Consider the following 27,657-nt stretch of genomic DNA (forward strand, 5'->3'; position numbering starts at 1 on the left):
ACACATTTACATATCAATTATTTCCAATTTCCTAGCTCTATGCATATTTCTGGCTCAGCCTCTTTGACAGAAAAGAGCAGGCATCTCGTTTAGTTGCTGTGAGTCACTTCTTGAAGTTCTCGCCTCTCATTTGGCTGTCCAGGACATTTTGACACCAAGTTTAAGGAAAATAAATCATCCTGCTGCATTCAGTGGCCTATGTTTTAGACTTCTACACTTAGTTTGGACACTTGAAATGCAGTAAATCTCTCAAAAAAAAGTGCTTGAATCTTTTCTCATGTTAACAAGATATCATTCTCACATTTTGTATCATCTTGCATTTGTGAAATGTCTCCTCTTAAACAAAACTAAACAAAAAAAAATCCAGAAGGGTAAGTATTAAAATCAACAGCTGTAAAGTTGGCTACTGATGATCTATACTTCAAAATAATCATACAAATAATATCCAAAACTTATTCATGTCCCTGAAACATGGACCTAGGTGTTCCTTGGTTTTTGTGATATATGTTTTCTCATAAACAATTGCATTAAGCAAAATAAACTGAAAATGTAAAGGTCTAGACAAACTAGAAGGAAAAATAGTTATATAGGTTATAAAATGACATTTGGGTAACAGTTGGAGCTGGCAGCAGCACAGAAAGGTTGTAAAAGAAGAGTATCTCCAAAATAGCATGCCCAGTATATATAGAAACTCCATACACAGCAGAATGTGTTAGAAAATACCTTCTCACCTCATCATTCCCAGTCCTCCCTGGTTCTTCCAAACAACCGTCTGAATAAGCAGCTTCTTTGTTCTCCTGACATTAAGATGCTTTTTGTCTGGGATTTCAACTTGTATCATCACTCTCAGATAGTTGTGCACCTACACACTAAGTCTTTCGTGGTTCCTTAAAATGACACACAAGATATGTTGCTATTTTTGCAGGAAGGTGAGAGTGAAGCCAGGACCATGTGGGTTCTTTTACAAGTGCTAGACATTTTCTAGACTAAAGAAAGATGGGTAATTCTAGTGGCTTGGTCACAGGGTTATGGACTTAAGAGCAACTTGTTCTCTAATTTTGGCTGAAACACCGACTCACTATGATACTTAGACATCTGTATATTTCCTTGACTGATGAAAATTTTTCTATTTACTGGAAAATTAAATGTCTGATTAGAGTTTTCTTATTCAAATCAATTACAAAAATATGAGAACAGAATGGTATGCTTCAGATGAAAAACAAAAATAAAATATATTCCCAGCAATCAATTGTACATGGAAAGTAAGTAAGGATATATGTATATATCTCCTTATAAATATGTAGAGATAGATAGATAGATAGATAGATAGATAGATAGATAGATAAAAACATGTAAATTTAGCATAGTTTTTCTTATGCATTTACAATGAAGAAGATACAATGTAATTCACATTAAGGTGTATGTTATCTAATTTAAGATCAGTGTATCTTATCTAATATAAATAACATTAAGAGCATGTAGAATCTGACATCAGATAAATATATATTGCACTATGCAGAGCATGCCTTGCTGTGCAGTACAGTAAAGAAAATGATGTTTCATATTTTCAGTTGTACTTCTTGGGGGGGGTTACACGCTTTATTCCTCAAAGATTTTAATCTCTTTGTGTACATGAAATGATGAAGTATGTGTGTGAGGACACACACAATTTGTGTACCTAAAACATCAGATGATAGACTGTCCACTTACAAGAAAAAGGAGAAGAGAGGCGGAAAATGGACTGAAGATGGGTGATGCACATAGAAACAGATACTATTAACTTTTTCCTGTACGTAGTACAACTTTGAAAGTATAATCTGCTTAAAAAGAAGTTAGACTATCTCCTGAATACTGCTGACTCTCTCTCTCATTTTAGAATTCCTGTACTAGCTGCATGGCACTATGTTGGTTAACTGCAATCAGAAGTTGTTCAAATGAAATCATTCTTTTTTTTGTTTAAATAAATCTTTTCTGTTTTGTGTTATTATCTGACATTTGACAAATTTACATTTCAAGCTATTTTGATATTATATTAAAACCATAGCTTCTTTTTGCAAATAACCATTTAAAACTGAGCAGACATTAAAGAAAGTACTCAGTGACATTTTAAAAAGACATTGAATATATCTGTATTGCAGTCAAAATTGCAATCATGAAGTTGTATAAACCTAAACGATTTAGTTTTAAGTCTGGTCAAAATAATATACTCTTTACAGGCTAAGCACACAAATATATCAAATTCATTACAAAGAATGATTCTGTTTTTCTGGTTCTGTATTGCTTTATATGTCAGTATATGCAATTGCTTAATTATTGCCATTCAAGTTGATGGGACAACTCCTGAATTTGTGCCAATACCTTATGGAGTGATTCTGGTTCTATGGTCCCAGTCTGGCATGCTGTTTAAGCCTGGGCCTTCAATGGATCTATTGGTAAACTTGACATCAGGAACGTATTTATGTTAAATGATGAACTGATAGTAACGTGGTGGCATTTTAATTCATGCTTTTTGTATATGTGAAGATATTTCTGTAATTTAAAAGACAAACATTTTGCTCTGCTTTCACAGAGTTATGGGGAGATGGAACAGAGAAGACAACCACTAGAAATTTCATCATTAGGATAACATGTAGCATTGGGAATCATAACCACAGCCTGTGAAATTTAGAATTATATTATATTCTCCATTGCTTAGAATGATAGCATGGATTGCAGGATGTTATCCCCAGCACATGCACTTGAATGCATATGTATATTACATTTAGTTAACTAGCTATGCAAGAAATCTCTTTTACTCAACATTATCAGAAAAGATGATGATAACATTAAAAAATCATCACTAATAGACCATGCTTTCAGCTAAAAATCTATTCAGTCATAATCTAGCAGCTATTCAACACAATAGTTTTTTTCATGAAATTGCTTTGCTTGGAGCTGTTCATCTAGCGTATTATCTTCCATTTAAACTTGTTTTAATCCTGATATCTATTTGTATTATTCTCATTAAGGTCTGGCCATCCTGCATAGCTTAAGCTTAATAAAAGATGCTCTATTCAAATTAAGTGGTAAGTAGTATAAATATTGTCCTAACAATCTTTAAAATATTTAGAATTTTAACTGATTAAAACCAAAACATTATTTTTAATATTTTATCCTTATTTCAATTTTATGGCAAATTCAATTCATACCAGGTATATTCCTTTAATGAAATGTCAGAAAGTGTAATGTTGGCCTCTACTGTTTCTGTTTTAAAGGAATTCAACCAGCCTAGCTCATAGGAAAGAATGGCAAGTTGAGTTGTACTGTCAGGAAACAGATCAGGGCAGAATTAAATACAGTAAAAACATAGTATATGGTAAACCTACTCCACATACAACCCCTCATAAATTGGAAGATAAATGTAAGTTCATATACACTTTATGCTTTCTCTGTGCTGAAATGGAGTGCATGGTGAACTAATCCTCATTTAATGACTTTATGTTCTCTTGATCTGTTTCCCTGGTATACACCAAAGAACTATTTATGAAGGATGAGTATCTGAGTACCACAGACAAAACATTATGGACTAGAAGCATGGATAACTAAGGGAGGATCAACAAAAAGATGTCAAGAAACTGGTATATTTTATCCTAGGATTTGCCACACATAAGTGATGCAAGTGCATAGCTACTATGCTACCAACATTTCAATGCATTTTTCTGAATATTGGGATGCTTCAAAGAATGAAAGTCTTAAGCCCATCTTCTTTATCCACTCTGCACCGCGCTTCTTGTCTAGATTCAAATTCTCAAAACATCATTCATGAAGATAACTGTTTTTTAATGTCAATGGCCTCTGGAAGTCAACCATACAGAAATATATTTTTGCCCTTTTTTTTTGACGGGTGGCTTTCCACTAAATAGGCCTTTTCCAAAATTTTAGATTGAATACTGAGCAGATTTTGTCAGTGAGGACATAAAGACATTGATTGACGTCATAGATAGGCACGTGAAGGTCTTTGCTTCCCTCTAGTGACTGGTCCAGGAAGAGATTTAACTGAATCTGCTTATGTTGCTCAACACACATTCAGCAAAAGATCAATTATGTGTAAAGATACTGTGAGGTCAGTGAGATGCTGATGCAGCATTAAAGGCGTACACTTGTGACAGCACTTGATAAACTATGGCAGATTTAAACTGGACATATATTTGACTTTTTGGTGGACTTTTACAGTTTTATGAGGCAGAGATACAATTTCAGTGTTGACAATTCAAGAACAACAAAACGGAATGGAATGGAATGGAATGGAATGGAATGGAATGGAATGGAATGGAATGGAATATATCAGTTGGAAGGGACCTGCAATGATCGTCTAGTCCAACTACCTGACCAATTCCGGGCTGACCAGAAGGTAAAGCATGTTGTTAAGGGCATTGTCCAAACGCCTCTTAAACACTGACAGGCTTGGGGCACCGACCACCTCTCTGGGAAGGCTGTTCCAGTGTTTGACCACCCTCTCAGTAAAGAAATGTTTCCTAATGTCCAGTCTAAACCTCCCCTGGTGCAGCTTTGAACCATTCCCATGCATCCTATCATTGAATACCAGGGAGAAGAGCTCAGCACCTCCCTCTCCACTTCCTCTCCTCAGGAAGCTGTAGAGAGCAATGAGGTCTCCCCTTAGCCTCCTTTTCTCCAAACTAGACAAGCCCAAAGCCCTTAGCCGCTCCTCACAGGACATTCCTTCCAGCCCTATCACCAGCTTTGTTGCCCTCCTCTGGATGCATTCAAGAACCTTCATATCCTTCTTAAATTGTGGGGCCCAGAAATGCACACAGTATTCAAGGTGAGGCAGCACCAATGCTGAATACAGTGTGATAATCACCTCTTTTGTCCAGATGGTTATACTGTGTATTGATGCACCTGTGCAGAATTTTATCACAAGTGGGGATGCTCTCTAAGATGCATTTCAAAACACTATTCCAAACATTTATTTTAAGGTCATTTTGCCATATAAACACTGTTCTTATAGAAAAACAAACCAGACTTTGCTGAATTATATGATGTTTGATTTATCAGAGAGAATACTTATTAATTCAGGACACTTAAATCAGATTTAGATCCATGCTTTTGGAAGTAAAGACAAGCAATCCTATACTCTGCAAATGCTCAAAAATGCCTTGTATTATATTCGCCTCATCATTTTACTAGAAGTATGTTTATTTATATCATTTGTAGTTCTGTCTTTTTTATTCTGACTGCAAATAAGTTTAAAAGTAACAAATATATGTCTGTGTAAAACTACATAACATGATTTACTTAAAAGGAATTTATGCACATGACCTGTGCCCCTGTTGTCCAAGGAATAGGAGAGAATGGCAGAAGGGTGCTTCCCACAGCTGCTTCTCACATGGATAAGTAATATTCCCCAGGTTTTTCAACTTCTTGGTTGATACAAGTAGATTTCATTTTGTTTAAGGATGGCATAATACAAGGACCCTTAGTGCTGCTGCACTACTTCTGTTGGATATACAAAGCTATATTCTCTAGGACTGGCAACGTCATGAGCTCATCAGAATGAATGAGAAAAAAACAGAAATATCATTATGAAACTATTTAACCTTTAGAGTTCTGCATCATGGAAGGGAAATGATATTGGCTTTGAGAACAACTAGAGAGCATTCTCAATCAGGACTCAGGAATTTGGAACTCTAACCTTACCGGGGTTAGGTGAGTGACCTTGGACAAACAGTTTTGCTTTCATTACGCCCTAGTTTCCCCTATCTACAAACCAGGGAGGCTGATACCAACCTCTGTGTTAAATTACTTTTAAATCTACAGGTGTAACACACTTTAAGAGTTACATGATATAAATGAAAAAGGTTGATAAACTTTCGCAGTTGTAATTGTGCTATATTGTACTTTTGGAATCCGTATTGGATTTGGTGAACACTGTTTTCCCCTACAAGAATCACTCGAAGTCCAGCACCATGATAAATTCACAAATCCTATCTGCTGCAATTCTTGGTGAGGTATTACTAGGGAAAACAATGACCTCATTTTACTTGACTTGGAAACTTCCATGAATTTTTCTGGAAACATAGGTACAAAACAAAATTATGACCAATTTGTTTTCTGTTCTAAAGTTTATTCAAACTGCTTAATTATCTTCTGTCCTCATTGTACACTAAAAAAATCTGTCAAAAGTCCAATTCAAATCTTTAAATTTGATTATGAAGATAGAAACACTAGTTCTTTTTATTCATATTTCACAATTATAATTGCCTGGTATTACAAGAAATTACTATTTTTAGTTTCTGAAAATCTACATTTACATAAAGGCAATAAATAGCAATTGAGTTCTCAACAAATGGAGTTGATTAATCACCCAGTAAAAATTAAAAAGAAAGTGAACTTATTAACAAGAATTAATTTTATTTCCTTTTTTTGATATAAATCTCAGCAGGCCATGTAAGCTCTGTTTGCGGCCGTGTAGGTGTTAGTGAAGAGCAGTGTTATAAAAAAGAACTAAATTATAAATTCCTCCCATATATACTGATTCATTTTATGTATGACTTAAGCAAAGAAAATTTTGGTCTGACTCTTTTTAAACATAAAGACACTCCATTTTATATTGTACAATACCTATGTATTTCAGAACTAAGTACTCCTACATTACAGTATAATCTTAGCAGTTTGTAAATTTAAGAATTTTTAAATTTAGGTGTTGCATGGTTTGAGCAGTGTCTTGCTGCTTGATCTGATCTGATTCAAATCAGTCAAAGCGTTTTGGTTGTCTGCAAGGGAGTTTGGATCAGGTTTTTCATTTCTTACTGTTTTAATGAAAAAGAATATGATTCTGCAGAGTCTTTCAATTCTTTATGCAAGACTACCAGGAACAGAAGATTAAGTAGTATGTTATTACACAGGTTCCATTATGAAAGTTCTTCATAAAAGTAGGTACTCCAGGAGGCCTTTATCTTTTGAATAAATTCATTAACTCTTCCATTACATTCACAAACATAAGCATAGAAGATAACATGGAAAGCAAATTTTCTGCCTTGAAAAATGTGAAAGAAGCAAAGTCTGACTGAAAAGCTGGAACAACAAGTCCAACTGAAGTCGATGGAACAAGCAAAGCTTCAGTTGGCGTATATTGCCAAACTATACTTACATGAATTGATCTCATTCAATTTTATTCTAATTATAGAAAAATCTATTTCCTCCACATCTTCCTGGTGACAAAAATAATATGACTGTAAAGTAAAATACAGTAAGGAGAGGCTCCTACTCATATTTCCAGAGGCAAATTCTGACATAGGATATTCTAATTATTTGATGATTAGCTTAAGAAATTTTGAGGTGAGTTGTAAAGAGTCATCTTGACCATATTTTTAAAGGCTTGCGAAGCTAGGATAAACAAAGACTAACTGTAATGGTCCATCATGGTAGTTTTAAAAAACAAAGTGGAGAGAAAAGGGACAAAGCAGATCAGTGCTCCCTGTCAATTTTATCATAAGGCAACAAAATGCAATAGTTGTTTTGCTGGTATGCATGCAAGCTTATATGCTAAAGCTGAGTTGCATTCTGCCCTGTAGGCAAATCTGTGAGAAAATCACCATTAACTGGTAGACTCTTCATTTGCATTGAATAAATTACCTTATGGAGTATTTCTCCGCAATTGTATCCAGGAACAAGAGGAGAAAAATAATTAAAAGCTCTGGCTGATAATTAAAAAAAAGTAATTGTAAACTTTTTTTACCCCCCTTTTAATGGAGGATATTATAATATGCCTGGAGTGAAATCCTGAAGTTATGTAAGTGTATAAAATTTCTCATTTCTCATATATAGGTATTCATAGTTTCATATACTTCAGGGTACTGTCAATTCAAATTTGTATGCCAATGAAAAAAAAAAAAAATGGAGCAGACCTACCACTTGCCCTAAACTAAAACTGAACCAGGTCAAAATCCTTGCAGTATTAAAAATTTCAGCTAATTGCATTGTACTTCTGCCAACTGTAAATTCAGCAGGCACAAACTGCTATGAGCACACATACGCACAAATAAAAGGCTGCCATACTGTTATAACATCCTTCTGCAGCAACTGGCAGAAAAGAGCCCCAGAATGCTAAAGCTCTTTCCTTTCCCAGTGCTGTGAGATGTCATGTTGTGCCGTGTACAGCTGTGGAGCACGCCAGCAACAACTGACACTGTCCTGTGGGAGAACACATCTGCCCACATTACGTCCAACACATTTCTAAAAGAACGAACACCAGCTGCATTGTTTTACTAATCAGTTGGTTACTATGGAAACTCCCATGTGAGATGTCATCTCCTTCCAGTGACCCACTGCGTCCACCCCATCTTCCATGTTGTCATTGTGATGGTGTTAGCTGAGAGTTGTATGTGAGGGTGGTACTCATGATGCTCAGTACTGTGGCACCTAGCTTCTAGCCTCTTACTGTGTTTTGAATTCTGCACCCTGGTTCAAGAATCCAGGGGCTGAGTCCACTAAGATGAATGACTAACTTTGTCAGGCCAAACTTTCATGGACCCTAGAGCTCCATACAAACTGTCTGTTATGGCACCTATCACAGATATAAGCATCAGAGAAGGTAACAAAGTTCAAGAGAACTGTTCAGACAGCCTACAGAACTGCCACAGTAAATGGCATTTTTAAAATGGAAATGTATGCATGCATACAAGGATTCTTTGATCCCCCTGGCTTACATAGCCTTCCACAGACTTACATAAAGTAAAACAGTGCTAGGAAAAAAACACTGACAGTGATATGGCTAAGATTTAGGTGTGGCATAGTGATAAACATATGGAAAGAGTGGTAAAATTAAATATAGAGGTGCTGAGAATCAGCTTCCCAACCATGAATATTTTCCTAAATAATATGGCAGAGTTCCAGCAGGACACGTTGTGAGTAACACACTGCAGAGGAGCTGACAGGTCAGCCAGCATTGTTTTAAAGTGCTCAAGTAACTTCTGTAAAGAAAAAATCCAAGGGCTGGTCCCTGAGGTCCCCAAGTAAATGCTTTAACCATTGGATTACTTGCTGTTTGAGACTGCCTCTGCTGTCTCCCTCTCCCTTCTTCTTTTTCTTTCCAGAAAGGTAGGGTGCACAGGAGAAAGACTTTCAGAAGTTTGATTTCCTCTTCAAATCTTTAAAATCACTTCTGTGGGATGGGAAAGTCAGCCCTAGTACCTGACCAACTTCTTTTCTTTCTTGTTGTGGACTGAGACATTGGAATTAATGTGTCACAAACAATTCCTGACAGCAGGGATAGTTTGTTCATGCCAGAAAATGCAAAGCAGAAAAGATACAACTTTTTTTGAGTTTTTGTTTTGTTGGTTTAAAGAACTAAGTTGTTTCTCCTCAGCATGTCAATTGCAGATATTCCACACACTTTCCCATGCACGGAAAGGAGAAGCACTCAGTACGCTAAGATTTCATTGAAGGCAACATTTAGAATACATTTTATGAAATGAAAGGACAAAGATATCAGTCATATTTCTGAGTGGGAAAAAATCACCGCTTTCATACCACTGATGCCACCAGCTTCATGTAGGGAAGCTGTAAATATCAAAGGAAGCACCGAACTAATAAACAGCCTGGTTTCAACCAACACAAACAGACATACGTGCTCTATATTTTGGGAGAATGAACTGAAATAAAATGCTGAATTATTGGATTTGATTTTGCCCTTTATAATACATGACATAACACTCTATCCTTTGGTTGCACTGTTTCAATATTGTACACACATTTGACTAGTTGCCTCTGGAGAGGACACAAGCCTGCCAGCTTGATAAATGGAAAACCTTATAAAATATCATCACAGGGAAGAATCACTGAATCTCATAGAATAAATGGATTAAAACCACTTTTGCCAAAGTTAGGATGACCAGATTGCCACAGATAGTAATGGCAGTAGGATAGGTTTGATGATCTGGTGTGATTAAACAGCTTACAGATCCAGAACTTTCTTCAAGGATGGATGACAGGGAACTGTTAATCACTGATCAGTCTCCTGAGAAGCATGCCCAAAACCCAGATAGGCAAAGCTTCCCCTGCTGTTGGATAAGTATTAAACTGACAAGATCATTGGAGGAAGTATCATTTACCAAATATGAACTTGCAATGCATGCAGATAAAGATGAGGCAGAAGTGGCTAAAAAGGTCACAAAACCCATTAGAGGTTACTGCTGGCTGTATGCTGATGATAAAAGCAAATACAGTTTTCATCTGAAAAGCACTTAATTTAAAACACCTGTCTCAGCATAGACTACTGATTAGTTAAGCACCTTCAATTAAAAGCAGACTGCTTTTTGTTGGTTTTATTCCAAAATGCTTGCCAAATCCTGGTTATGCAAAAATTACCCAGTTTAGAATAACATGAGCACAGCACAGCTCTGTAGGATTTGCAGTGTGGATGAGGCTATTAATCCATCAAAGCCAGTAGTATCCAGTGTCATAACCAAAGTTTCTCATTTCTGTGCTATACTGTTGTTTCTCAGCCACCAGTGTACTGGTGTAAACCCAGGCTCAAGGATAAAAGCACTCACAAAATCACAGGCATACCATTTCTAACACTGTAGATGAGTCTGTAATATAAGACATACATAATATACCTGGACAAGAAGTACAACATCATCTTTAAAACAATTAATATGACAACCACATAGGGAACCTTCTTGAAACACTTAATCTGTATTTAGGCAAAGTTCACCTTGACTTTAATGGGAGATTTACTGTGAAAGATTAATGCAGCAAATTACAACTGCATAAACTTAGGATTCTTTTTAAACGGCACTGATTTTACTGCTCTACTTTACAGCAACATTTTCTCTTTTGCTACAGAAGGGACACAGCTATTATTTTACTAAACTAAAATGAAAATTTGCACCAGCTAAGATGAAGATTGCTGTGGGTAGCACACTTGAAAATTTTATTTCTCCCTGCAGTAACAGAAATGGGAGCCTTCCTTAGTTATATGTCTGATCGTTTACCCACTCGCTCGTTGCTCAGCAACTACCATCAAAGAACTACAGTTCTTAGACATCCTCATTTTAATCTTGAAAAGGCAGATTAAAATTACTATGTAACTAATCTCTTCCTGATGAGATACTGTATTATTTCAATTTACTTAGCTGCAGAAAGGAAGCCAAGTTACTGGAGGATCCAGTACTTTAACACTATGAAACGTTCTTTTTGTCTGCCCACGTACCAACCCATTTATTGACCAACTACTTAAATATTGTTAGGTACTTTGTAATATTTGAGCCATAGCAATAGAAGCAAGCATCTGTCACTTACGTTCTTGAATCATCCCACAGCACACAGTAAGGATTCAATGTGCCCTAAGAAGAAAGCAAACAACCCTATAAGTTACTGGTATACAAAAGAAAAAGTCATACTTGACCTAAACATTTATTTGGGTCTCCTCCTACAAGATAATGTTTATGCTCTGACAAATTGATGCCACTGAAATTGTAAAAGCTTAAGGTTAATTCTTACAGAGTATTTAAAAGCACTTGAACCTCAAGGCAGAGTATTTTCTGTATTCTCTCTCTTAGATAAGGTAAGCATAAAGTTGTCTATTTGGTATATCCTAGCAGAATTGGAAAACGAGATAAGAGTTAATCTGTTAAGAGACTTGAATGAACATTTCTGGGTGTGTTTAGAAGCAGAACTTTAGGCCCATCGGGAACTTGGTTGTCAAACCCAGTAATGCCTTTAAAAATTTTAAGCATACGTTTGGCAAAATGTCTGGAGGCTGGGATTTCAGATGACCACACATTCAATATCCAAGTCCTTTTGTCAATTATGTCCTAAATCAGCAGAGATTTTTGCTCAAAATATTTTTTTTTTCTTGAGCTTTACAAACCCAGCTCCAACCTCTTCAAAATCAGTGGAAGATTTCTGATTTGGTTTAGAACAGAAACCTAGAAATCTAGGTTTATTACACATTATTAAACTGTGGGTAACGTTTTGGGAAATTGAAATGTCTTTATTATTAGTCATGTTTATTTTGATGCCTAGGAAGAGTTGAGACAAAATGAAAATCCAAGTTTTGTCCCTAATCTTGTAAATCTTCCTTTATCAAAACTCAAATTGACTTAGAAGTACTTAACTGGCTAAAAACTGCAAAACTGTATTCCTGTTCATCATAAACATTGGATAGTCCCAGAAGTCAGAACTATATAAATAAATTAGATATAAAATGCAGAATAAAAATATATTTTTAACAAAATCACAAGTGATTTGAAGAAACAGGTGGAACACACTATTTTCTTATGTCAAAGTTAATGTAGTTCTCTCATGAACAGTGTTGGTGCAGTAGATATAAAGATAGTTTTATATAGACAAAACACATCTTGATATTTCATTCTGAAAAGTATTTTATTTATATAAAAAACATGGCAGTCTGTGAAGTAAAAATCTATTAAATATTTAAATTCTTCCATCCCCCTCTTTGTCAAAGATAAACAAGGTACTTCTGAAGATGCTTGTGAGAGAGGCATTTAGGGAAATTTTGATCCTCTACTTCAGTATTTTGCTGACTGCATTGAATTTTATGGGTAGAGTATAAATATTTAAAACCAACATACACTTATGGTACTTTATATTAACATAGCACTGTACAAACATAAATAAAGGATGTTCCATTCCCTGAAGTATTTATAATATAAAGAAGAGGAGAGGGAAGAGGGCACAGGACAAAGCACTGTATAACAGGCCCATTGAGATTCAGCGACCAGGTCCTGCATCATTAGCCAAAAGCTTTCAGATGCATTGATAGAAGAGGATATAGAAGAGTAAGAATTAAGAACAATGGAATGATGGTGCAGAATTAACCTTTTTTAAAAATTTCATTTTATAAAGAGTATTAATTTGTATCGTAAGACTGGGTGAAGAAATTCTACTTGTAATCTGATATAGCTATATACATATTAAAAAAGTACTCCTATAGCTGAATTGTAATAAGACATTGCATATCTGAGATCTGAGACCTGTCTTTCCTAGCAGCAGATATCATACAGTTTATGTTCGCTATTCCCACAGTGCAAGTAGAAAGAATACAAAAACACTTTCAGAATAAAGGGCCATTATAAAAAAATTCTACAAGATAGAAGGAAATAAAAGCCTTTGCAGAAAGCTGAAACAATAAAACTGCTGCTGTCAGATCACACGCTTCAGTCTCTTTGAAATGTATTCAAATTTTTAAAAAAGTATGTTTGACCATTGCAGTCAATAATGAGAGGTTAAACAGAAACATGGAAAGCAGGACAAATATTACTCCTGTTCCTTAAGAAGGTGTTGTGTGAGGGTTTGCTCTGCCAGGCGTGGCAGCTCACAAGGGCACAGCAGCGTTTCAGGACTTTTTCCTCTTTTGATATCCTGATCAAACACCCTTCAAGTACTGCAAGGACCACAAGAAGCCCCTCTTCCTATTTTCTTCTTCGCCCTTAACCTGTTGCTCATTTTTTCACAGCCTTTCTGGGTCTGGCCTCCTGGCAATGTCTCCTGCTGTTGTTGAGCTACCTCCAACAGCCATCGTTCTCTGTGAGGGCAGTGATCTTTCATCACAGCTCTTGCCAGTTAATTACTTAGCTGAAGCTAAGGAAGCAGCTACTGTGTCCATTAATGTTTATGACTGTTGCAGTATTGATTTATACACTACAGTACAGGACTTCGATATCTCAAAAATAGACATATGTGTATGAGTGTGCATGTATATATATCTCTGCCTGGCATACAAAACTGAACTTTCGAGATGTGATTGGCAACTTTGACAGCTATGCAGCACAATGCCAACTGTGTACAAACCAGCCAGGGTTTTCAGCGTCATTGAAAGCTTGATGTCCTACGCTACTGCTGGCTTGTTACTTCTGTGTCCCTGGAGTAAACTTCTGTGCTGTCAGAAGGTGAGAGTTCATATTCTCTCTGGAGCAAATTGGATTTTGTTCGAGTTCTGCAGTTTTTAAAAGATTACTTTGGTATCTCTTTAATGAAACTACTGGAAAAGTGTGATCACGTTCATCAACATGTTCACAGTGCATAAGACCAAATATTATGTTCTCTAAATAATGTATTGCAACCCACATTCTCACTGTAGTCAACAGTCTATTATATTTTAATTTACCTGCAAATCCAAATACCATCCTATATTCCGAACAGCACATGTAATTGTGATTTACACTTCCTCCACAAAATAATCCTCTGGTTTTATTAATATACTGGCTAATTTTTATATAAAATGAGTCAATGATGATAAATTTTGAATAAATGAATATTTAAAGGATAATTTGAATTAGACATATTAACTCTTATTAAATGATCACATTTGCCTGTCTTTTTTCATAATCTCTTATCTACTTAATTTAGCGGATAGGGAGGTAAAAGAACAAATGTGTGGGTATACTCCTATATATTAGTAGGCATGCTTTAGAGGTTGCATAAAAATTAGTCATTAAATCAATTTGGAAACAAACTGTTCTGAATAATGAACAGCATTTCAAGAAAAAAGGTTTGAAAAGAACAAAAATAACAACATGAAGAGCCATTAAAAAAAAACCCCAGATGAGAGTGTCTGTATTTTATTTTCTGTTCAATAGTTAATCTATTTAATTGACATCATGATTAATCTGTGAGTCATTAATATGTAATGATCAAATGCTAAAGATACATTAATACTAGTTTTATCTTTCTGTATGTGACATATAAAGCTTGTTCTATAGCAATATTTATAATTAAATAAATTCTTCTTTTCAGCTAAGAAAATTATAGCAAAGAAGATTAGAATTAGATTCAGTCTGAAGGCAAGAAACACCCAAACCTACAAAATAATATTTCTATGCATCTGCAGCCTTAGTTCTTTAAACAACAGTCCCATTATGGAGACTAAGCCTCAAACATAAAAATCACCAAACATTTAAAGATATTAGAATTGTAAAACTGGCTTCCATTCCCAGACTTTCTAGAGCAATATTTTGTCATTGTATCTGCCCATCCAACTCTTATATCCAGGTGGATCGAGATCCTATGTAAATGTACTATGTATGTAAGTTCAATTTAAGGACTGGAAATTTGTTCCAAGCACTTGATGCTTCTCTGGATTAAATTATAGGAAAATTATAGGACAATAACTGAGCCAAAGGCAAAAAAAAAATGGCTCGGATATCTATTGGCAAGGTTATTGTCTTTTCACCTTGTCAAGACATGAGCTAATAAAATACTTATTAATATTCTGTTACTGAAAGGTTGACAAATCAAGGTGACAATCAGTGTCTCTAAACTGACCTTTTGTAACAATGAAGTTTCATTTCATTTCCAAGATTTTGAAACTTGGCAAAAACTTGCTCTGTAAATTACACAAAGGGATGGATTAAAAAAAAAAAGATGAAAAAATTCCCTCTCTAAGAATTTTCTAGAGTTTCAGCTTGCGGGGACAGCGGTTTGACCTTTCATTAGTCTAGCTTTGCTTATGTTGTACTGGTTTTAATAGCTTGGCTTATAAGTATTTTAAATGCTGACACATTGCTTACTAGTATATATATTTTTTTTTAATTTCTAGCAGAAGTGGCCAAAATACCTACAATATTTTTTTCCTATCTGCTACCCCACACTTTTGCAAGTAGTAATTCCAATTTGAAAATAAAGAAGTCATACTCCAGTATTCCTTATCTACAACTCAGGTAAGTAGCCCCACAATCATTGTTAAAATAATGAAAATTAAAATCTAGCATTGAGAAATACCATAAACTGTTCTTAATAATGATCTTAGTAAGTTCAAAACAAGTATTTTATTTCAAAGGTGGGGTTTTTTTTCCTGATATATAGGATTAATTTGTGGGCTACTTCATTAAATACTCTATTATGTTTTTACTTAAATTTCTGACAGGAACAAAGGTTATGTTAATGACTGATATTTTCTCTTAATGTAACTTAGGTTGGAAAAAAACCAAACCAAAACAAAAACCCAAACATACCTACCCTAAAAACATCTCAAAATTAAATAGAAACAGAGAACTATAAACCACAAAAGCTCCACAATTCTTCATCAATAAACTTCTAATCTTACTGAAAGGTAAGGCATCAGCTCAGTTTATGTTCCTCTATTCCTTTCTTTTTTTTTTGCTTGACTGCAGTAAATTTCACTGAGATGTTCTTTGTAATATCATTTTTTCTGGGAACTGAATGCTGGGTCATAATGACGATTGATGGCGAAATAGTTTCTTCTAACCTTGAGTAAAATGTAAGTCAAAGGTCTAGAGTCCAAAGAGTTTTTTTCATGCCTTTGCCCAGAGACACAAATCCAAATTTGCTACTTACTGAAATATTTAGAACTCCTCCAGCTGAATTGTACCTGTATGACCGCTTGGGCAACTGTTTATAACAAAAAATCACAGCTTTACAGTCTTTTGCATAACTATACTCTTTACTAAAACTCTAGTAACTAAGTCTCCATAATTGTCTCTTTATGACTTTATTTAAAGTAAATTCTAATTCTTAGTAACATAAACAGAGTTTATATGCCATGCCTTCACATAAATTACTCCCATGCTTTTTATTTAACATTATTTCCCCAATATCATACATGACAAAAATTTCCTGCAAAAGACATATTTTATTCTCCCTGTGGCTGCTGGGAGTTTGCTGGCAGCAGAAAGAAAAACTGTCAATATTTTTCATATAGTTAGACATAGAATCCCTTTTTTCATATTTGAAACATTTTTAACATGAGACTAGAGGCTGAAAAGTACAGAATTAAAAATAATTGCACAAATAATCTGAAACTTTCATTAGAATTGTAAACTAAAATGGAACCAGAGCAATTTTTTCAAAGTCTGCTACAACAGGTTAGGTAAAAACTGGCTTTTGAGTATAAAATAATGAAAGAAAAGAAGAAAAGGCCTGAAGAACTATGTAGCTTTATGATCTATGCAGGGAACAAAAGGTTAAGCATTCAGAACAATACTACATTTTCAGCTGTATCCATCAAAGCAGTTAATGGAGAGTTTTTGGTAGAAATTGCTGTTTAAATGAAAACCTCAAAACTCATGCAACAACAATTAATTTTGTTTTGCATATTCACATGCATGAAACACGTACACATTCCCCTCAAAGTATGTTAGACTGTTGTTGGGCTTAAGTTTTAGCAGTTAAACTGGGTTTTATTACCTGAAATTTAAAACAACCTCACACCTTTCTCTCATATGATCTGACAAATACTCTTGGAAGAGCATATCAGCTATCCTTGTACTTACATTAGACAGATGGGCCAGTTCTATCTCCAGGAAAGAATCCGTAGTTTTGGGCTCAGGTCGTATAGTAACAACGATGATTTTTGAATTAACAACTGTAAAATTCCTGGAAAAAAAACATGTAAAAATGAAAGATTTAACTTAGTATGAGGTTAAATGATGCTTCTGATACCACATTTAAAGAAGTATCTCATGGGTATTTTCCATTACTTTAGTTGACAAATATTCAGGGAGCAAATCTATTTGTTTGGAAGTGGTGAAAATATTCACTGGTTACCAACCATACCTGACACATTAAAGACTGAAGAGCAACAATGGTGGCAGAAGTGCCATTCATTAAAGCACGATTTACTAATTAGAAGGGTGTATTGATGACACAAACTTTCTGCCAATGTTTGAATGCATATCATTTGCTTCTCTCCATGTAGACCCACTAGCTCTGTTTTATGAGAGACAGTAATTTTTGTTCCACAGTGCTGTGTTGGACTTTTTTCTGACTGTAACTGTTAAATTGTGAAGATGGATGAGTGTAATGGGAGATTCTACAGGTCTGTTGATTCTGTGCTCATGAAAAAAACCTGTTTCAAATTTTTGAAAAATGATTGTATTTGGTATGAGTGGGCAACTTCATCATCTAAATACTTTTCAAAATATAATCCATAGTTGTGCCCTGACTGAAATCCCACCAAAATGAATCAATTATTTCTCACATATGTGAGATGAGATTTGGTCTTATGTTATTGTACCCGGTTACTCAAAAATTTTCTGTTAATTTCTCTAATTCATCATCAATCTCTCTTTTCATGTAAAAGGTGGATCACTGTTTTGTAGCTACCTTTCTAGGACAGATCTAGTATTACCAAGGTTACATTAATACAGGCATAAAGACATGTTGACATGATGTTCATGTCTGAGATCCTCCCTTCTTATGACCCTGTCACACTTAGAACAACCATCAGTTATCAGCCTGAATGTTTCTGATGATCATTACGGTATTTCCTTTGTATGTAATGCTGCTTTCAACATCTTCTGCTGATCAAACAAACATAAAACCTCACAGAAAGACATATTCACAGGTAATGTGATCAAAGAAGTAAGTAGGCAGTTTAGATGTAATTAAAATAGATACTATAAATATTCTTTTGTTGCTGTTGTTGTTTAATTGCTTATTTTCTCTAGGGAAATGATATTTAGGAGAGGATTCCATTTTGCTGGATCATTGAAACAGAAATTGCTATGGCTACAGTAATAGAAACTTAACTTAGAGGGCACTTTACTTAGCACAAGGAATGAAATTATTCTTCTGGGGCAATGTGTGAATTCTAGTCCAATTTTACTCAGCTGAATCATATAATGGAAATATAATAGAAGTGGCTTTCTATTTTACTTAATTCCTATTTCTTCCCTTTGGTTGCACTTTAAAGTCTCACACATTGTTGATGAAAACTTATTTCTCTATCAGACTAGCATTTAATGTTTGGCAAACTTTGAGTGCATTCTGTAGAGGGGCAGTAATAACGGTACCTGATGGTACATACAGTAGCTGAAAATCTAGAAATGTTCCCAAGTAAGGTATAATTAAAAAAAACCAAACCAACCCAAAACTCCAAATACATACAAAACCTATTTCTCTTATTTCTCTAACAGATCATGACAGGTGGAAATAGAGCTTACTAACTATTAAAAGATCTTGTCCATTTTGGAAAGCTAATGTACATACTGATACTCAAGTACTTGATCACAGTCAATCTTTGTGATTGAGAAATGTTTCCTTGTTGTATCTAATTTTAGTACCGTTCTGATGGTTCTAGGTTGTGATCCAAAAGAGCACTTAAGGTGCCTAGATTGTAACCTTGGTACATCAGTTTTGCCTCAGTCTCATTAAAACCCTGCCAGTGCACTTACTTTCTCAAGAGCCCCTAGCAGACTGTTTCACCAGAAAATAAATGCAACTGGCTATATAGCTGTGAAATAAAAACTGTATCACTCATTGTTGTCCTGTCTGGGCTGAGTTACATATCTCATATTTAACTGTTCAGATAGTTAATGAAAGAATGGAAGAATACAATCTGGGAAGTATATTCTATACTTACATAACACATTAACATGCTATGAATTAAAGCTTAAAGCATTGTAGTCACAAGAATTTCCCTCAACACCACTGGTGCAGTGCCATCAACATCTTTGTTGAAGATAATTTTTTAAACAACAGCTTAGTGCTGAGAACATTTATTCAGGAATTTAAGTAATCAGCTTTTACATCCCAGGAGGTGGAATATGTGTTTCAGTCCCTGTCATATTGGGAATGACACAGAATGGGAATGACTTATCTCACACTTCCTGGGCAAGTGTATTACCTTCTAGATTTGTTATGACAGGTGTAGAGTGACTTCACTATTATCTCTTTCTCCTTCATTAAAAAAAAAAAATCTTTAATGAAAAATGAACTTGTACAGGATGGTGCTCCACTGACTGCCCAGAAAAATGTGCATCAGAGTCAAATTTTGAAATCAATTACTCAAAAAATATATTAAATTCCTTGGGAACTACAGTTGAATAAATCCTTGAAGATTCAAGACAACAAAGTTTGATTGAGTAAAGGCTCAAGAAGAGCTTCCAGAGCTGCTCTCCTAGAGTGTTCTCCAATCTGAATTAATAACAATATTAATAAAATAGAGTTCTTTTACTAAGCTCTTTTTCTATCTGGGTATACATTTTGAGGGTATTCTTTTATATAAGGGTATACATATTGATTCTACCTCATATGACATTCAGGTTTTCTTTTCTTTTTAGAATGACTCTATGTTGCTCAAGGAAAATAAACTTATGCATAATGCATGTTGCTATCTCAAGACAGCATGAGAGAAGTTATAGTTCAATGTGTAAATGTTATATACATTACAGAAAAATTACAGATGCTATAGCAGTAATGCTATGCAGTAAAAGCCCACCTGAGGTACTCTGTCCTCAGTCTAACAAAGCTGACCTAAGAAAATTTAAGGGCCTTTTTGGCTGTACAGCACCCGAAGGAGGGGGTTAGGAATGATGTTTCAAATGGGAAAAGACAACATTTCAGTGCAAGAAATTATAGCAGGAAAAGTATGGTGGTTGTTTAAGTGATGGGAAAAAAAGCTTGCTACAGCAAAATCATTGATTCTTTATTTGTTCTTATTTGTTAAAGGAAAAGTTAAAAACTATCTTACAGTATGGCAATATGCAATGTGTTCCTTCAGAGTGCCCAGGAGAGGAATTATATATAATATCTTTTAGATGAGTATTACACTGAGAATCAATTTTCTGTGAACCTAACAATAACATAAACGTGCTCAGGGATGCAAGAGCTATGGAAATAATATTCAGCCTGTAGTGCGCAAAATATTCAATATTTCAATATATGATTTAAAGAAAATCCATATGACATTACAAGAACAGTGCAATGCAGCAAAGTATATTAGGAAATAGACTCAGATGAAGTTTACTTACTTGTACATGGAAAAAAAAAATCTATTTTTATAAGGAACAATAAAGTACTTTTCTCTTCTTTTCCCTAACCTCTTGTTTAAACAGTCCTGGCAAAATTCTTTGCCTAATATACATGTACCACTAGGATTAAACACATTGTCCAAAAAGTTCTATATTAATGTAATTGCCAAGTTCTCACAGAATCGTAGAATCATAGAATCATAGAATGCTTTGGGTTGGAAGGGACCTTTAGAGGTCATCTAGCCCAACCCCCCTGCAGTGAGCAGGGACAGCTTTAACTAGATCAGGTTGCTCAGAGCCCCAGCCAACCTGACCTTGAATGTTGCCAGGGATGGGGCCTCTGCCACCTCTCTGGGCAACCTGTGCCAGTGCTTCACCACCCTCATTGTAAAAAATTTCTTCCTTATGTCTAGTCTAACTCTATTCTTCTTTAGTTTAAATCCATTATTCCTTGTTCTGTCACAACCGGCCTTGTTAAAAAGATTCTCCACATCCTTCCTGTAGGCCCCCTTTAAGTACTAGAAGGTCACAATAAGGTCTCCTCACAGCCTTCTCTTCTCCAGGCTGAACAACCCCAACTCTTTCAGCCTGGCCTCATAGGAGAGGTGCGCCAGCCCTTGGATCATTTTGGTGGCCCTCTTCTGGACCCGCTCCAGCAGGTCCATGTCCTTCTTGTGCTGAGGGCTCCAGAGCTGGACGCAGTACTCCAGGTGGGGTCTCCCCAGAGCAGAGTAGAGAGGCAGAATCACCTCCCTCGACCCGCTGGCCACGCTTCTTTTGATGCAGCCCAGGATTCTGTTGGCTTTCTGGGCTGTTCGGTTGGCTTTCTGGGCTCTCATCTCACACTGTGTTTACAAGACTTACTTTTAACAGACTCTATGCCAGTAAAAACAAGAAAAATCAAACCCATACAGTAAAATGCAGCTAATTTTGGAGTTTGTGAAATATATTGTTATTGTATAGGCTGTCCTAGATAATGAAATCCTCATTTTACTCACAGAACACCTGTGATGTACCAGATGGGGATTGTGTGGTTAGGTGCTTTGAAAGATTTTCCCTAAAGATATACTGAGATTTTTTTTTATTTATTTGTTTGTTTATTTTAAACAAAGAAGTTCCTTGTGATGATGCAGAAGCTTGCATACCTTTTAGTGCTGATATTAAGGAATGTATGGGAATGTGTGTCACCTTTCTTCTTCTGAAAACTACAAAAACCAGGTGTCATACAGTCAAATATTTACTTTACTCTCACCCTAACTCCTGTAAAGCCAGGGACTAAAATCACATAGGAAGTAGTAAAACTTTCTGGATATTTAACTGCAGCCAGTAGAAATCACCTCTTTTGTTAGTTGGTTTTGTTAGTTAGTTAGGTGTAAATGATGTGGCTTTTGAACTCAAACACAAACCCATTTTACTTATTTTATCTTGTTTTTTTGTTTTGTTTATCTGTATTCCCACCATTAACATATTTTGTCAACTGTCATTTTATTTAGAACAGCATCACAAAAGATGCTATCGAGAATGGTTTTTTAATTCATAAATTGTGCGTAGCTACTACACTTCTAGGTATCATATAAAAACTAAATGATGTTACCTCCCTTCACATTTTGATGTTTGCTCCACACACTATGCTATTGCAGTGAAGAATTTCACTATGTTCAGCACTAAAATGGTTATCATGATAATGTTTATTACAGTTAAATAAGATTAGTACAAATAGTAATTAATATAAACCCATGTAAGAAGATAGCTTTTCATTGCAAAATGTAAGCAAACAAAAATAAACCTTTTTCAAATGCAGTGGGATGTATGGAAACCTTCACTTCATTCATGTACCTGAATGAGTGTAAAATGATAAACCACCCCATAATAAAGACTCCTTTAAAATCTGCATTGCAGTTCTCATTTTTGCAGAGTATAATAGCTCCACAAATTCAGCACTAACCACAGTTGCATGTTTTTTCCAATTCATAATTCCATATGAATGAACATTAAAATGGTTTGAATGCATCAAAATGCATTCAACAGTACTTAATATCTTCATCAATGACATAGACAGTGGGATTGAGTGCACCCTCAGCAAGTTTGCAGATAGAATCATAGAATCATAGAATGCTTTGGGTTGGAAGGGACCTTGAGAGATCATCGAGCCCAACCACCCTGCAGTAAGCAGGGATTGATGACACCAAGCTGAGTGGTGCCGTTGATTCTCTTAAGGGAAGGGATGCCATCCAGAGGGACCTTGACAGGCTTGAGAAGTGGGCCGATGCTAACCTCATGAGGTTCAACAAGGCCAAGTGCAAGGACCTGCACCTGGGTTGAAGCAATCCCCAATATCAATACACACTGGGGGATGATGGGATTGAGAACAGCCCTGCAAAGAAGGACTTGGGGTTACTGGTGGATGAAAAACTGGACATGATCAGGCAATATCTGCTTGCAGCCCAGAAAGCCAACTGTATCCTAGGCTGCATAAAAAGAAGCATGGCCAGCAGGTTGAGGGAGGCGATTCTCCCCCTCTACTCTGCTCTTGTGAGACCCCATCTGGAGTACTGCATCCAGCTGTGGGGTTCCCAGTACAAGAAAGACATGGACCTGTTCAAGCACATCCAGATGAGGGCCACGAAGATGATCAGAGGGCTGGAACACCTCTCCTATGAAGACAGGCTGAGAGAGTTGGGGTCGTTAGCCTGGAGAAAAGGCGGCTCTGGGAAGACCTTATTGCAGGCTTTCAATACTTAAAGGGGTCTTATAAGAAAGATGAAGAGAGACTTTTTACCAGGGCCTGCGGTGACAGGACAAGGTGCAATGGTTTAAACTGAAAGAGAGTAGATTTAGATTAGACATAAGGAAGAAATTTTTTTATGACGAGGATAGTGAGACACTGGAACACGTTGCCCAGAGAAGCTGTGGAAGTCCCATCATTGGAATGGTTTGAGGTCAGGTTGGATGGGGCTTTGAGCAGCCTGATCTACTTGAAGACTGCTCATGGCAGGGAGGGTGGAGTAGATGATCTCTGGAGGTCCCTTTCAAACCAAACTGTTCAATGATTCAATGATTCTATGAAAACTGAAATTGTGCCACTTTTGAGGTACTATTATATGGTCATGATATCAAATTTTGCATATGATTGCCATGGGCAAAGAAATACAGTGTGATTCACTTCCTGATGAGGTAGAGATGTAAGCTGTAAAAGTTTCAGTATAACTTCATTATAAATATTAAATAAGTGCAGAGAAGTACTGAGGCGCCATACTCAGAACAAAGAAGAGACTAGAGGTACCGGGGAATATGTGTTATATTTTTATATCACAGATTAATAATGACTTTTATTCCTTATTCACATACATAAGAGAAAGTAATAGTGCTCGTTTCCTTTTCTCGGGCAGCTGAGAATTGGATTCAAATAATACTGAATATATTCAGAGGCAAAGTGGGAAATTTTCATTTTTGAATTTCTAAAGACTTCATTTATGAATAGATACAAATAGATTATTAGACCATTTTGCTTTAGAAGCTCACAAAACCTCTCTATGAACGGAATTGTACAGAGAAATGGTCAAATTTGCTGTGTAAATCAGTAACCAGCTGAAAGTAGAATAGATAAAAGCAAAAAATTTGGGAACTGAGATGCACTTTTTCATAGTCCATAGTACTTAAGTTGCTGTACTTTTACGTCCCTATTCTGTCCCTATCCCTGCTACTTGGGATGCTATTGATTCTACAGAAAATCTAGTAAGGCCTATAAATCTCACTTTTCTAATGGATGAGATAAAAGCCCTGAAAGACTTTTCATATAAGTAAATATATAGCATTCAAGGTTCACACTTATTTTCTGTAAATTAAAACTATTGACCTATGAGATCTGAAGAGGCATGATCATAGATTGTAGTTTACAGTATGAAAGTCTGAAAGGTACATGGCCACCTCAACACTTTGCTACGATTGGCAGATTGTCTTTAAGGTCTGCCAAAACCCATACCATAGCCATTTGTCTCTGTTTCTTTGAATACAGGAGAAGAGAAGAAAAAATGCCTCTCACAAACTTCCTTCCTGGATAATTTCAGGAACTGGCACAACAAATGGAAAGTGCTTAGTGACATTTCAGAAGTGGATGAGCTGTCATTTATACCATGCTTTAAGCATAGATGACTCTCATCAGCACTCCCCAGGCTTCCAGGTGTCCTGCCAGGACATCACTGTTCAAATTGTGCTCTACCTCAGAGAGAATTCTGTCCCCAACATTGCAGTTACACATTGCACAGCACATAGCAACTTTACTGGGAAGTGTTCTATTTTTTTTCTTAGGACTGTGACTTTTTTATTTTCCAGTGGATTTTGGCAAAAACCTGTTTTTCTATCCTTCGTTTCAAATCCTGAAGTTTTGGTTAAATAGAATAGGGGAAGGTTATCTGGTGTCTTCCTAATTACTCTCCTTTCTAATTATTGTGAATTCATTAGCAGCTATTGGGACACATCTGCACCCATTTCTTTTACTGTAAAAGGACATTAGTAGACCAACGGTGCACAAGATCATGAGAAATAAGACAGCATTAATAGACCATGAAATGATCTTAACCAGTAATTTGAGAAGGGGCTGCAGGGGGGAAATGCTTATTTCCAAATTGTCTGTTATCAAGTACAGAAAGGAAAAAGTGAAACAAGAGACCCTCCTATTTCTTTATGAGTGTGTATGGCCCTCATAACTGACATACCACAGCTGTTCAGGCACATGTATATCTTGTTTCTAAAATGGATCCTCTCTATAGCTCTGCTGTCCTTTCTGATTACAACTTGCACTGAAAAAGTACTTGGAAAACTACTGTTAAAGAATTCTGCACAAGTAGAGCAGACAGCCTTACTACTTTAGGTTATGATGTCATTACTAGATTACCTGTGCTAACTGGACAAACAGTAGTTTGAAGCACAAGTATAAGTGGCCTGAGGATAAATGTAAATCAGCGTGTATGCTTCTAATGGAACATTTCTGTAATTAAGCTTAATATAGATTACGTAAAATATAAATGAAGCCAATTTGATAAAAAGGCTATTTCTGTCATACAAATGACTAAGCATAAAGGAAAGACAAATATACACATATATATTTTAAATAACAGTGGAAAACCCCCCAACATTACCAATATGTAAACAGTCTTGGTTGCCTGCTTTTATCCTGACATGTGGTGCAGTTATGACACCAGAATAGTTCCATAAAATCCATTTATGAAATTTCTTACCTCAAAGTGGGCAAAATGAGTTCTAAATTTTTATATAGCACTGCTCCAAGTACAAATACAGTTGATTCATCTAGTTCTGAAAACAGTAAGAAAAAAAAAAAAATTAACTCTCTTTCCCAAGCCTTCATCAGCATAAAAAACTGTGAATACCATTTATCTTGCTAGTAGAAATTTTATTTTAAATAAACCATCATCATTTTGAATTATATACTGGAAGTCTGTCATAAAGATGTAGCACTGTCAGGAATATATCAAAAGATTTAAACCACTGAAAATCAAATTTTCAAAAAATCCATCATTGTGTACTGACATCCATGCTAGTTCATTTACCTTTATAATTAAGTATCCTCAAAGACTGTCTTTAGAGTTTAATGCCTAGCGACTAAATTCTCTAATGTCAGAGATCTGCACTGCAACATTATTTGTAAATTGTATCTGAAGCCAGGGTAATCTGCCTGCTGAGCATCCTTTGGTAAAAGTTAGGTGGCCTGTTGGAATGGCCAGTCTGTTGGAGAGGAGCAGCTTCAGGGGCTTCAGCAGAGCTGCGCATCAGGTCACCTCATATGACCACAGGTACAATCCCACGCACAATAAGTAAGCATTGGCTCTTTGGTGTAGAAAATAATGTCTAGGATTTCTGTAGCACTTTTTGTTCAAGATGCTGAAATTAAGGCCCATCATTTCCCTCTGGGATAAGCTGTGGGTACTCGATTTCTTTACAAGATGGATAAAATAACCACTACTATATCATATAGTGGTCCTATGAGACAAAGACTCAGTTCCTTCATCAATGCTAACACAAAATTAACATGCTGATATGCTTCCTTACCTGTTGACATAGGGGTGAAGATGTTTTTTGGAATGACAACCCTGTCTTCTGAGTTTCGTGCCCAATCAACCATTCCCTTTCTTCCTTTCATGGGGAAATTGATGTCGGTTAAAACAGATGCAGCAGGAAGCTTCTGAATGCTAGCCACTAGTAAGAGAAATCACAAAATCAAATAAAATTGTGTTTCGTACTTGAAAGCATCATACCATGATAACAGTACAGCAATAACAAGAATGTTTAATAATACATTTCAAGTAAAGCAGGAATTTTTAGGACATTAACTGGCACAGAAAGCGTAATCTTCTGTTTATTATGTAGTTCTACTATGGATTAATTTTGTGGCATTGATCATAACATTTGTCAGCCAGATTCTGGTTAAGTTTCTTAACAGGGATTATTGAATATACTGGCTTATACCCTGAAATTCAGACATAAGGACGTCGTTGTGTCTTCAGAGCAAATTCTAAAATGATCAAATGTGACAATGAAAGGAAGAGGATGCTGCAAATTGCTTTGGGAAACATAACTGCTAGATGCAGGCTAATGAAGCAATAACAGAGCTTTTATCCCCTATACAGGCACAATTTCAAGATAGGCCCATTAAGGAGATTCACATATTAAAAGACCTCATTGTTTCCACACAAATGAGAATAATGCAGTATAACACTTGATTTCTTTTCCTTGAAAGAATAATCCCCGTTCTGAATTCTTAATTATATTTTTTCCTTCTAAAAAACCCCAAACCCCCAAACAACATCGCTATTATATCTGTAACAGATATAGAAAGAAGAAATAGGTATCAAATCTAATAATAGACAGTTTGGAATTTTGTTTACTCATTCTCATTTTCTCT

General features: G+C 35.8%; 1 protein-coding gene across 1 annotated transcript in view; it reads right to left on the reverse strand.

The window, feature by feature from the left end:
• The window catches only part of ADGRB3 (adhesion G protein-coupled receptor B3), a 479,906-nt gene that overhangs the window by 176,124 nt on the left and 276,125 nt on the right, over positions 1-27,657 (reverse strand). Inside the window, exons 12-15 of the mRNA XM_075707045.1 lie at positions 26,805-26,951; positions 25,976-26,051; positions 17,259-17,361; positions 11,305-11,348 (exon numbers count right to left, since the gene is read on the reverse strand). Coding sequence (XP_075563160.1) covers positions 11,305-11,348; positions 17,259-17,361; positions 25,976-26,051; positions 26,805-26,951 — 370 coding nt within the window. The remainder of the gene's footprint in view (positions 1-11,304; positions 11,349-17,258; positions 17,362-25,975; positions 26,052-26,804; positions 26,952-27,657) is intronic.

This window comes from Pelecanus crispus, chromosome 3, assembly GCF_030463565.1.
Source record: "Pelecanus crispus isolate bPelCri1 chromosome 3, bPelCri1.pri, whole genome shotgun sequence".
Taxonomy (NCBI): Eukaryota; Metazoa; Chordata; class Aves; order Pelecaniformes; family Pelecanidae; genus Pelecanus; species Pelecanus crispus.